Below are 12,308 nucleotides of genomic sequence, written 5' to 3' on the forward strand. Positions count from 1 at the left end.
AGGGGTGGGGGTTTAGAAGGAACATTCAAATTTTGGGATGATTTTTGGTTTTTGAAGAATTTAAAAAAAATTGATATTGAGGTGTTGAAATAATCTTTGAGATTGTTCTTTGAATAATGCGGAAGTCAGGTTTGAAGTTTATTTATTCTATTTAAGTTTATTCAATGTCAATGGTCAATGAACTCGTAAAAAAAATTTTATTGAAAATATTTGATTCAATTAGAAAATTTCGCCATTTATCACAATTTGTAATGGAAAATATTTTATAGAAAAAGTTGTGTGATTTTTTTCCATACAAAAGTTTCTATTATAGAATCGGCAAAAAACAACTGGTGAACTTATGTCTAAAAAATAACGTTTAAAAAATTTACAATTGATAATTCTTATGCAATATCGGCAACAAGTGACACATAATTGCCTGGAGAGTATCATTGACGTCAGTTATATCCAAAGTCTCACAAACTTCTCTTCTAAAATCCTCGTTAACCGATTGCAGTACAACAGTCTCAAGTGCTGAACTCAATATTTCGCACTTTGCATAGTCATCGTCGAACTCGGTGAAATTGTTGTAGAATGTCTCCCTGTCGGAGCGGAGGGTGTACTTCGTCTGGGGGTAGAGTGTTTGGAAGTTGTTGAGATATTCTACGACTTTGTCCACCAGGAGTTGGACCTCTCTAACTTGAATGGGATGCTGAGGGGAAAAGGAAGTTTCGTATCCAAGTGTTGTCATATTAATAAAAAATTCACTTACAAAAAAAATTACTAAAAATGAATTAATAAATTAATTAACAACAATAAATGATTAATTATTAGTGGAAAAATCTGGCGAACTTGTACCTCAATTTTGATTGACAGATAGTCCTTCAGGTGCGAAAATTTATCAACCCCTGGGATTCCCCCATCTGCCCTCAATTCTATTAGATTCCCATCGAAATGTGTCTTGTAGATCTTCTGGGCTTTAGACTCCTTCATTATTACCTCGCCCAATAGCTTCCCATTCAGAGTGGGATCACTAAATTCTAGGGTCAGTAACTCCTTCAGAGAAAACTTGGCCTCACCGTTATTTGTTATTTGCACCCAGCAGTATTTTTCTTGGGGAATTAGCTCGATGTCAATGTGGCAATAGTGTTTGGCTCTCTTCGATGGCCTCTTTGTTGTGTATTGGGAGAGGTTTGACAGAATCTAATGGGGGAAAAATTCGTTGGATAAAGGGTACACATGAGGGAAATGTGTTGATTAATTTCCGATTGATAATTAATGAATTCTAGAGGAATTGGACTCGTGAAAAATGTGGCTACTTCGTCGTTTCTGGTTTTAATTCACAATAGTAGTTATAGAATTGAGTTTTTACGTTTTTGTTCTAATAATTCTAAGAAACAATGAAATGTATTATGACGTCACGAAGTTTAGTGCAATCTGGAGAGGGAGAATTTGAAGATGGATGGAATGTGTTAATTAATGTTTCATAGAAAATAGAAACCTTTGTCACGATGTTGATACAGGTGGAGACGTCAATTGTGGGTAAATCCATTTTTCTGGGGTGTTTCAATGCTCCTTCGAGGAAGATTAACAACGACAGGAAGGAAGAACCAACAAGTTGGAATTTGACTCATGAAAAATGTGGCTACTTTGTCATTTCCGGTTTTGATTCAAAGGAGAAATTAGAGAATTTGTTTGGTGCATAAATTCCTCTGGTTCGTTTTAAATACAGTTATTAAAGATAAACATATCCTTTTATTTAAAAAAATAATGCAAAATCAACAAGTTACAGCCGATTAAAAAAATATCTTCGTTATGACATCATCCTTCAGACGTTTTTAATCGCCTACACTCCATTAATTTCTCATTATTTATCGAAATAAAGAAGAACATTTCTAATATTTCTCCAATTGAATTTTTATACCAAGCGATAAAAAGACAATTATGTTAAACCCATTCGATCGATTTCGAGAATTGTCTCGATTATTCCCCCAACTGAATGTGATTTAGACAACTTCAGTAGCGAAATGGCCTGTTTTCAATAAATATTTCGGAATCTGACGAAACTAGCAAAATTTTTGTCACCATCTTGTTGACAAAAGGTCATTACGAAAATTTCATTATCTCCCCTACATTCGGAGATATTGAAGGGATACATACTATATATTAATGAAATTAATATACAAGATATATATTTAAAAAATTAAGCCCCAGTACAATGACTGAATAGACCCCAATACTATCAGACTGGACATTCAACTGAAACTGAACAGCACAATTATCCATCCAAAAACATGTATTCTTTAACAAGTGACTCAGTGAGGACACGAATGTATCAAATGAAAAGAGGTAAAAGCACATTACAATTTATGAAAAACTGAATAGTTGAATCAGAGAATAATTTCAGATATTATACCGTATAATTTAAGTATTAATACACATTGTTGGATTACTTAAAGCCTACACTGTTAAAAAATTCCCTGGAAACTTGCAGGAACTGCGCGATGCAGTAATTGCTGAAATACACTTGGTCTCAGGTATCAGAGACGTCTTAAATTCCCCCAGTCATCGAAAAAATGTCACATTTTACAATGTTCTAGATAATTCTGATGTGAATATTTCAAGTGTTACGCAATTTTGATCGTCAGTTTTTCAGCTAGAAATTTCCCTGGAATTTCCCAGATAATTTTCAACATTGTACAATCTAAATTTTTTATCAGGTTAAGCATTGGGCTTAATCATTTAATTAAAGAGTTTTTCCTTAATTTTACATCTTCTCTCATGACGACGATGAATTATCTCGACTCTCACGCGGGATTTATCCTTATAAAAGAGAAAGTAACTTTAAAAGAGTTGAAAGGTAACTCAGCGGCCATTGAATCCTAAAGTTTGCCCTAATAAAAATCAAACGTGTTTTTTCAACTTCCTGAGATGATCTTCAGTTTAAACTTTGAGAGTGATCTCAAGGAACTCGTTAAACGTCCCTCAACGAAACAAAAAAGATGAGAAAAGTTGCTGTTGAATCTTAATTTGAGGGAGTGATCTACTTCTCCTCGCACCACTCGTTCTCTTTGCGAACCTGCTCTTCCTCGGCAGCTGTGAAGTCATTCTTGATGTTGAATGTCTTGCGAATTTCCTCTGGGGTCTTGCCCTTGATCATGTTGGCGACTGTCTTGCAGGTGACGTCGAGGAGACCTTTGATGTCGAGGTAGTTGGCTGAGAGAATCAGCTCGAAGAGTGTACCCTGGTCAACCTGGAGATTAAAACAGAGATTTTTATCGGAGTTGATGGATTCTTAAATGTAAATTTATACTTTTATTTAGTCTAGTACATTGAGTTATTTCCGAATCTTTACGGTAAAATCCTTCACGTAAATAATTGTTGACGCAAAAAAGATGCCATAGTTGATGAATAATTTTTAATTTAAAAGAAATGTCAATAATCTCAACAATTAATAAACACCAAAAAAGATTTTTTATGGATTCAAAAAAATTGAATATTCAATTGTATTTATTCAATTTGGCTGAATATGTCAAGACAAATTTTCTTCTGAAAGTCAAAAATCCCAAAAATGAATAAACAAAATTGTATTCCTCAGGTATTTCCTTAAAAAAACCTCACAATTCCTCAGAAAGAGACCACCCAATCAATCCCCCCCTCACTTTCTTTCGTGTTTACAAACATTCTCAAATCCTACAGGCCACTGGCGAAATTCCCAGAACCGATCCCGCCCCTCTCCATTGATTGTTTACCTTGAGGAAATCGGCGTCCCAAGAGCTGATGTCGTCCGTCCTCTTCTCTTTGTTCTCGTCGTCATCTGGTGGTGGTGGGTCATCCTTGTGATACGTAGCCCACTGTATGACCTTCTTGAGGATAGCTGAGTTGACGTTGGGCAGGGGAACGACCTCCTCCTCGTCTTCGTCCATGCCAAGGTCTTCGAGCATAGTCTTGATCGTCACCGAGCACTTGGCGATTTCAACGTCAACCTCGAATATCTCGCCGTCTGAGCTCTGAAGCTTGATGTTGGGCATCTGAAACATCGGAGGTAAAACAAAAACCCTTTTGGAATATTCTGGAGACAATAAGGTTATGCACGACAAGAAATAAGACGCAATTCTTTTTCCAAAATGTTTCTCTTGGCATTTCCGCGAAATTTACCTTTTCTCTCTAAAATTTCCCCTCCAAAGAACCGAATGCTTTGGATTTTTGTCAACAATTGGAGAAAAAAAAATGTGATTTCAGGAAAATTTCGTAAAACTGTCATGGCCACAACTGAAACAGTTGCATTTCGCCAATTGCCCCCTCGAAATATTGAAAAATGTTCAGGTTTCGTGGGAAATGAGGAAAATGATTTCGTGTCAAGTTGCAAAGTCAATTTTCCTATGAGGTACGTGAAATTGTCATGGCCACAACCACAATAGACGCTTTTCGTCTGTTCTTTGTGGCTCAAAAATCCATGACTCGTGTTGTGGTAGATTTGATTAATGGGCATCTTACCTTGGATTGGTTTATTTGCCTGAACAATCGAGAGTGACGAGCTGTTCTAGCTGCTGGATTTTATGAGAGTTGGATTCACCCACGACGAATAATGCTGGCTCGGACTGACTCACGGAAATGTGTTTCGCGTTTTAACCTTTGCAGGCTTGCACAGGCTTGTGCTCTTCGTTCTCTCGGGGTTCTTGGGTCTTCTCCGTCTCTTGTTCTCCTCGTTTCTCCCCCGCTGCCCCCTTCCGGTGTTGCCAGCGCGGGGTTGTCGGTTTGTGTGATGGCGACACAACAACACCGCCGGAATTTAAACATGTCAAATTCAGGAATGAAGCTTTTGTTGATTAAGCTTTAAGTACTAAATTTTTCCATTCAATAATTAATTTTCGAAATTTGAGGTATATTTTAGTTTTGCATAAATATCCTCGAATCTAAAGGAGTTAAAAAGGTTCTGCGAGGTTCGGGATTAGAGAAAATTCAGTAGTTTTTTTTTTTACTTCCAGGGAATACCTGAAGATCAACATCTGAATGAATTATTCAATCCTAAAAAACCAGGGAATTGCAATGAAAAAAACAGTCCACATTCCTCTGAATTTATTTATTATATATCTTGCAATTCTCCACAAAAAAAATTACTCCTACAAAAACCTGAATTAAATGCTTCACTGCCCGCGCGATATAATGAATAGTTCGTTAATCAGTATCAATCACTTAAAAATTGATAATCCAACACTTGGAGTGTCTGCTATATCTTCGCGTGTTGTTTGCACTCATGCCACATTTCAATGTGAATCCAATTCAACATTTCTCTCACATTTTCGATTGCAATTATTCTCTATCACATAATAGTAACGTAATGTTCACTTCTATCATTTAGGAAAGGAACGGGCCAAGCGTACGAGAGTCATCTGCCCCTGTGGGCCAGACACATCTCATTAAACCTTCAAATTTCTATTATTTATATTTCCAAATTTAAGAGCCCACGGGAGGGAAAAAAAATATTGAAATGCGGGGAGAGCGTTGCGCCATGATTTTGGCGGAAATTTCCGCTACATTTCTCGGAAATTTTCATCACATTGAAGTTTCACACTGAGGAGAATTCAGAGAAAAAACCCAGGAAAATTGTTAATCTTAATTAAATTATTCCATAAAAATTAATAGAAATCTGGAAAATTCATGTTTTTTATTAGTACTGAATATTCATTTTGTCGTTGAAAATGCAAAGAATTTGAGGAATTATCGTCTCTCTACTGCTCAAAATTTGAAATTTAATTGAATTTTCACTGAAATTCAATATTTAATTTCATTTATTCTCCTAAATCAACTGCAAGTCATTCTCCTGAAAATCCCTAGTCCATGAAATAATTTACAACAGTGAGGAAAAATCCTAAAGATTGCTAAAAGAATTCATTTATTTGATAAAAATCGAGTTAATTTTATAACATAGTTGAGGGTGATGTGAAGAAGATAAAAAATTACAAAAAAAGTTTAAAAACACGAGGTGCTGGCGCCGCCATTTTAACTCCCATTTCCAAAATAGCGGCACCCACAGGAGCCCACCACTTGGTATTTTTGAACATTTCTTGAATTGATTTATCCTCTTCGGATCACCTCCAGCTCCTAAAAAAGAACAAATTTTTCAAGCAATCGTTCAGAATTTTTCATCCCCTTTTGTCTGAGAATTCACGACGCAAAGTTTTCCCCGCACTTGAGTAGTTTTTCCTCACCCCTGAGGCCCCTTAAAATCAGCCAGTCATTCTCCATCCCTCACACTTTCACGATTAATCAAATTAATTTACTTTTCTTGGAAAAAATTTTCTTTTCTCAAGATTATCCTCGAAATATCGCACATAAAAATCGTCGATTAACCGTATTACGTGCCTCTGTGAATTCTCTGCAGATTGACTATCAATTGTTGTAAAGACAGGTAAATAAAATATACATTTGTCATTTTTTCAATTATCATTTTATCTTTCATTCGTGTTCTTCCATGTTTTTATCTGAATAATTTCATGAATTCCTTACTGAGGCAGCACGACCATTAGAAAATTCGACAGATATTGATATTTAAAAAAATGAAAATAAAATTATTGATCTTCATCGCCAAGCTCCTGCTTGACCTTATTGAAATCAAAGTCCTCGCCAGTGGCGCGTTTGAATATATCGAGAACATCGAGACAAGTTGTCTCGAAGTGAGTTGTTGCATCGTAACTCGTCGATATGAACAATTGGCTGTTTATGCCATCATCCGTTGGCTCGTAGTAATCGGAGACTGATACGAATCTCCGGGCAATTGGGCCCAGAAGATCGAGACCAGGCTTTATCTCCAATTCAGGATTACGTGTCTCAACTGTTGTCGATACCATGGCTATGAACCAGCCTTTTGCTGCTACCTGGTGGGTGTAGGACACCAGTGAGACGTATATGTCGGACTTACGATTCACTTGTTTCTGGGGAATGATTATTTGAGTCGAGAGGGAGTCGTTTGTGTGGGGAAGTGGATGATTCAGCAGACAAATTGCACGAACTACTTGGCCGACTTTTTTTACTTTGTCGGGGAAGTAGGTGGGGTCGCAGAACACCTGCTTGCAGGAGGCTATCTCCTCGCCTGAACGAACCCCAACTACCTGTAATTATGGGACAAGTGCACAGGGGAGAATCAGTTTATCATTCCACCATTTGTTTTTTCAAAATAATGAATGTTTAATTATTTCGAAATATTTTCTCAAGATGATTACGTCAGTTAACTCGAGTTTTTGTCACATACTTGACATCAGCAGGAAAATTATAAATTATCTCTTTTTTTAAATCTAGATAGAGAAAATTCAAAAGGGAATATTCGTTGTATTGTTTTCCAAAATCAAAAAAATTTCAAACAAAAACATTTAGCTCGTAATATTTATTTACCTTTTTATCCTTCATGACAATTTCATCAATAGGTTTATCAAGCATGTAGGTACCCCCATAGATTGCACTCAACCTGGCGAATCCCTGAGGCAGCTCACCAAGACCATACATGGGGTAGAGATATGGTGATTTACCGTAACGTGCTAAACTGTCGCTGTACAGCTTGATACGTTTGACGGTGTTAATTGCAGGTTGAGAGATGTATTCATCATTTCTGCAAAACAGACAATTCCGTCAATTTCAAAATCCTAAAGCATCGAGACAAAACAGGGCCATCTCAAATTTCTCGACATTATAAAATTTCAAATTTTATTTGAATAGTATTTCCTGTAGTAATTTCAAAAGAATGACTTGTGACAAATTTATACCATTAAATTATTATTAATGTCTCATTAAATCATCTCTCAATAATTATTAACAATTTAACCATCATTCGTTAACAATTTTCTCAATATTACAAAAAGCAATGACTAGTGCTATCCCTGATAATATTAAGAATATTCATTTAATTGACTATTGAAAAATAAATGTGATTCATACCTGTGAAGTGCAAGTGCATGCCCAGTAAAATCCTGAGTATTAGCTTCAAGGCTGAATTTGCTGTAGAGTGCGCTCATAGGATTGTTAAAAGGATCGAATCCATCCCAGGTCTTGGGATCGTCCTCCTGCATATTTTGCACCCAAGTGAGGAAATTACGGAATCGTCGTTTCTCAAACAGTCCCATGAGGTCACTGGAGAGTGCCTCCTGATGGTCAATCGGTACTTTAGAAATTTTCCCCGATTTGTAAACATAGGAACCCTCGATTGACTTGAATTCCAGGTAACGGGTGACTCCAGTATGAATTAGAAGTTTCACAAGGAGGCCATTTGCCATGAGAAACTTGGGGATGAGATCGACATTCCAGTCACGGCCACGTCCGTACATTTTATCGGGTGGCGGTGCTTTGAAGTTGCTGAAATAAAAGTAGAGGTTTTATTGTTTCAGAGGAAAAAGTTCCCCATTGGCGGAGCTATTGTCAGGGTGTCAAGGTCTCTCGTTTCTTCGACAGGACGTTTTATACAAATTAAAAGTTTATTTTCATTTATTCATTTATTCATTTGTTCATTCATTCATCTTTGATTTTGATATCCAGAGACTCTTAAAGTTCTCAGTTTTCAATAAAGTACTTGATCAATTATTTACTGATGAAAGAGAATTAGTTTATCCAAACTCCACGTAAAGTAAAATAAATTTGAAATGTCCAGAAAAAAACATTATTCACCTTCCAGAAATTCCAGCAATGTCTCCTTTATTAAAATATTTTATTACTTCTGGAAGGAAAAGTTCTCCATTGGGAGAAAAATTGTCAGGGTGTCAAGGTCTCTCGTTTCTCCGACAGAACATTTCACTTTGAACCAGAATAGTTTGTCGTTACTTCATTGTCGTCCTTCCAACACGAGAGGCTTTTCCTCTCTCATTTCTCATCGAGAAAATTACTTTCCACCCCATCTCCTTCTTTGAGAAATCATTTCATACAAATTAAAAGTTTCGCTTCATTCATTCCTTCATTCATTCATTCTTCTTTGAAATTGATATCCAGAGCCTTTTGAAGTTCCTCAGTCTCCAACAAAAGTACTTCAGGAATTAGTGGTAAAAGAGGATTAGTGGGGATTCCCCTCAAAAATAAATTCCTCGTAAATGACTCGTGATTCAACAGAACTCAAAATTCTTAGAAAAATCTTTTGTATTTTAGAAAATTACCCTAAAGTCGAGTTATTTTTTATTAAAATCGATGAAAAGTATAATTGGAGAAGTTAATCTATGTGTTTTTCCACTCGCAGAGTTAGTGACCATTCGAAAAATCGATCCATTCCCCGTAGGAAATAACGACCATCATGGGTCAGCCACGCAAGACGCCCACAGTTGCAACTCGAGCGCAATGTGACATCTCGACGCCACGCTGTCTGGTTTTCCCATTTACATCGTATTTTATATTGCTGAATTTTTTACAACAGCAATTAGTGCAGCCAATGTTAATAATTCACTGAAATGTTGACGAAATAGGATAATTTTTTCAGACTGAGCCGAATTAATGACGTTATTTCTGAATGATGAACTTGAAAAAAAAATCCAAGTGTCCATTTTACCCCCACCCCCCCCTTTTTTTGCAGTGTATAATAAAATGCATTCTATCTATCTATGTATCGAAGTTCCCTCAGATTTAAAATTAATGACATCTTTATTTTTTTTCTCATTTAAGACACGAAGAAATCAATTTCAATGGAAAAATAATGAGCATCGACGTTGTCCCTCACGTATTGTCAATCATAAATCGACACACATATCCTCAAATGGTCGAGACCCCACTAACCTATAAAAACAAGCTTAATACTCCATTCGTGTGCTTCCGCAACATGTAATTGAGCGCTCAAGAGCGGAAGAAACCATTCCAGGGCGGTTCCCCATAATCCCGACATCCCCATACCTCCCGAGCCGCGAGCCAACGTCAATTAACCCTCGATTCCTTCCTCCCGTGAATCTCATCACCACTAGACTACTTTTTCCATTCCCTCATCCTGATTACCCTGAATCCAACTCTCCACATTCCGCAAATCTGATACGAGAGTAATAGCGGAGAGACATGTGTTTTTCCATGCGCCACTCGAGCCGCCGATTGGAATATCTCAATGGCACGTAGTTTTTTTCTTTATTCAACACGAACGTCAGGCAGAAACAAACAATTTCAATTACGTATGCAACAAAGAGAGGTGATGATAATCCAACAGACGGATAAAATTGTTCGGAGAGCAGTGGGGAATGTTGAGTATTTAAGTTACTGATGATAAATCAATAAATTCACTCTGGAGTTTATGCTCTAGAGTCCAGCAGAACAAATGGTGGAGTTGAAGCCAGTCAGGCGAGTCTGGGGGTCTCCACAAATTTTTAAGTCATGTGTTAACTAGTTTGGAGTTGAAAAAATATCGCACATGTTATTGTTTGGCCCCTGCACCCCTAAAAATCCTTCAAATTAAATCTCCTGAGCTTCATGGAAATCACTCATTGTCGTCTCTCTATTTATTTATTCATTTATGTGCTTCATTTTGTTTCGTTCTGTTGAACTCTGTTTTTTTGTTCTGGTCTACTCTGCTCTGTACTTATCAACAAGAGGGATTGATTGATTGATTGATTGATTGAGATTTATTCATTGTACATTATGTTGTACAAAAATTAAGGAATGACAAAGTCATAAAGCGGACAAACAAGCGCAGATAACTAAAAACTAAAAAAGGCTGTAAATAGCATGAGTAATACAGTAAGAGATTGCAAATAATATGAACTAAGGGCCCACAACAAGAAAAAGAAGGAAGAAAAATAGGGGCAGGCAGCATGAAATGAGGATTGAGAAAAGGGAGTGAGACAGGTGAAATTACTCTGAGGGCAGTGGGGAATATCGAGCCCCGTATTTAAATTCCTGATGAAAAATCAATAAATTCACTCTGGAGTTTATACTTTAGACTCCAGCAGCAGAACAAATGGGGGAATCAGGTGAAATTGGAGCCATTCAGGCGAGTTTAGTGGTCTCCAAAAATTTTCAAGTCATGTGTCAACTACTTTGCAGTTGAAAAAATATCCCACATGTTATTGTTGGTCCTTGCACCCTTAACAATTCCCCAAATTAAATCCTCTGAGCCTAATGAAAATCATTCATTCGCTTCATTTTGTTTCGTTCCGTTGAATTCTTCTGATTTTTTCTTTTCTGGTCTACTCTGCTCTGCGCTCATCAGCGAGAGGGAGGGGTGGCAGGAATACATATTGCGGGGTCTAGGTCATGATAAGTAATAATCCTGATACTCACGCAAAAAAATCCTCGAGTGGTGTTATTGATGCCGATTCACCCCCATAATACTTGTTGCGATCAACGTGTAACACTTTTTTACCACTAACGGATAACATACCCGATAAAATGCACTCTTTGAGACCGGTGCCAAGTACTATCGCGTCGTATTCTTCATCCATCGTGTATATAACTCTGGTGTCTAGCGGATTTTATTGTTGACGCACCAGCCGTTGGTTTTGTTCAGGGGTTAAATGCACTGGTGAGGGCCTTGGGGACGCGATTTTTTGGGCTTTCGACGGGTTTCAATCGCGGATTCTGGGAGATTGTAACGCAGATCGGGTGCAGACGATTCTGCCAACTCGGACAACTATTATGTCGGAACGGAAAGGCGCTTCTCGGCCTCTGAATCTGCTGGCTACGTCAATTCGTGAACGTTCGCTCTGTAGTGGGCACCCCGCACATCCCCGCGAGGAGTTTTCGTGTCAGACCAAGTCATTCTGCTAGTGGAGTGAGGGGGTTTCGACCAATTGCGGGAGCTTAGGATACTCAGGGACCAATGGCAGGGCGAGACCAGCGGGTTGACAAGATGGCGGAGCCAGGGGGACGCTCATTGGACGGGCTTGGGACCAGTGTCAGCCAGAAATTGGAATTTCAGGAACACGACTTTTTTTTTAATGTTCAGGATGTGTTGAATTGTTGATCGAATGAAATCATTTTACTTTTCAATTGAAAGAAGAGTTTTTCGTCTTTGTTCTATTATCAATCTGTTTCTGAGTTATGCGGTCTGCACCAAATTGTAAAAAATCCTTGGATATCCTTTAAATACGTAAAAAAATCATAAATATTCATAAGCAGTCAATATCATTCACATTTGAACAAACAACAATTTGTTCAACATTCCTTTTTCATAATTTAAAAAAAAACAATAAAAATTGTTCAAACCCTTGCAAAAATTAATCGTTCATAAATTATTCCAGCCAAAAAATTCGAATCGATCGCCTCTTTCTATTTTACCAACAGTCACTCTCTTGGCCAGCGAAGAGTGGTGCCCCCTACCCATTCCGCGAGTGTACAGATGCGCACGCACTGTGCGAGGTATATACCACAGACCTGAAAAA

The 12,308-nt window shown here is 37.5% G+C and overlaps 3 protein-coding genes across 4 annotated transcripts; all 3 read right to left on the reverse strand.

The window, feature by feature from the left end:
- Positions 1 to 125: 125 nt before the first annotated feature.
- On the reverse strand, positions 126 to 2,057 carry LOC107045373. The gene is made up of 3 exons (XM_015267649.2): positions 1,481 to 2,057; positions 838 to 1,182; positions 126 to 691 (listed from the first exon to the last, which is right to left on the reverse strand). Exons 1-3 carry the CDS (start codon positions 1,529 to 1,531, stop codon positions 368 to 370), a joined length of 720 nt encoding a protein of 239 aa, XP_015123135.1. The 5' UTR covers positions 1,532 to 2,057; the 3' UTR covers positions 126 to 367.
- A 200-nt stretch (positions 2,058 to 2,257) lies between these two features.
- LOC107045374 (S-phase kinase-associated protein 1) lies at positions 2,258 to 4,679 on the reverse strand. Of its 2 annotated transcripts, XM_015267651.1 has the most exons (3): positions 4,477 to 4,679; positions 3,732 to 4,010; positions 2,258 to 3,232 (listed from the first exon to the last, which is right to left on the reverse strand). In XM_015267651.1, the coding sequence occupies exons 2-3, from the start codon at positions 4,008 to 4,010 to the stop codon at positions 3,023 to 3,025; spliced, it is 489 nt and encodes a 162-aa protein (XP_015123137.1). In that variant the 5' UTR covers positions 4,477 to 4,679; the 3' UTR covers positions 2,258 to 3,022. The 2 variants fall into 2 exon arrangements, with proteins under 2 accessions (XP_015123137.1, XP_015123136.1); XM_015267650.1 differs by lacking the exon at positions 4,477 to 4,679 and having other exon boundaries at positions 3,732 to 4,019.
- A 368-nt stretch (positions 4,680 to 5,047) lies between these two features.
- LOC107045380 (rab GDP dissociation inhibitor alpha) lies at positions 5,048 to 11,662 on the reverse strand. Its single transcript, XM_015267659.2, has 4 exons — positions 11,209 to 11,662; positions 7,912 to 8,325; positions 7,372 to 7,585; positions 5,048 to 7,091 (listed from the first exon to the last, which is right to left on the reverse strand). Exons 1-4 carry the CDS (start codon positions 11,367 to 11,369, stop codon positions 6,552 to 6,554), a joined length of 1,329 nt encoding a protein of 442 aa, XP_015123145.1. The 5' UTR covers positions 11,370 to 11,662; the 3' UTR covers positions 5,048 to 6,551.
- Between the last annotated feature and the right edge of the window lie 646 nt (positions 11,663 to 12,308).

Source organism: Diachasma alloeum, unplaced genomic scaffold, assembly GCF_001412515.2.
Source record: "Diachasma alloeum isolate Michigan unplaced genomic scaffold, Dall2.0 Dall_scaffold_00914, whole genome shotgun sequence".
In the NCBI taxonomy this organism is placed as follows: Eukaryota; Metazoa; Arthropoda; class Insecta; order Hymenoptera; family Braconidae; genus Diachasma; species Diachasma alloeum.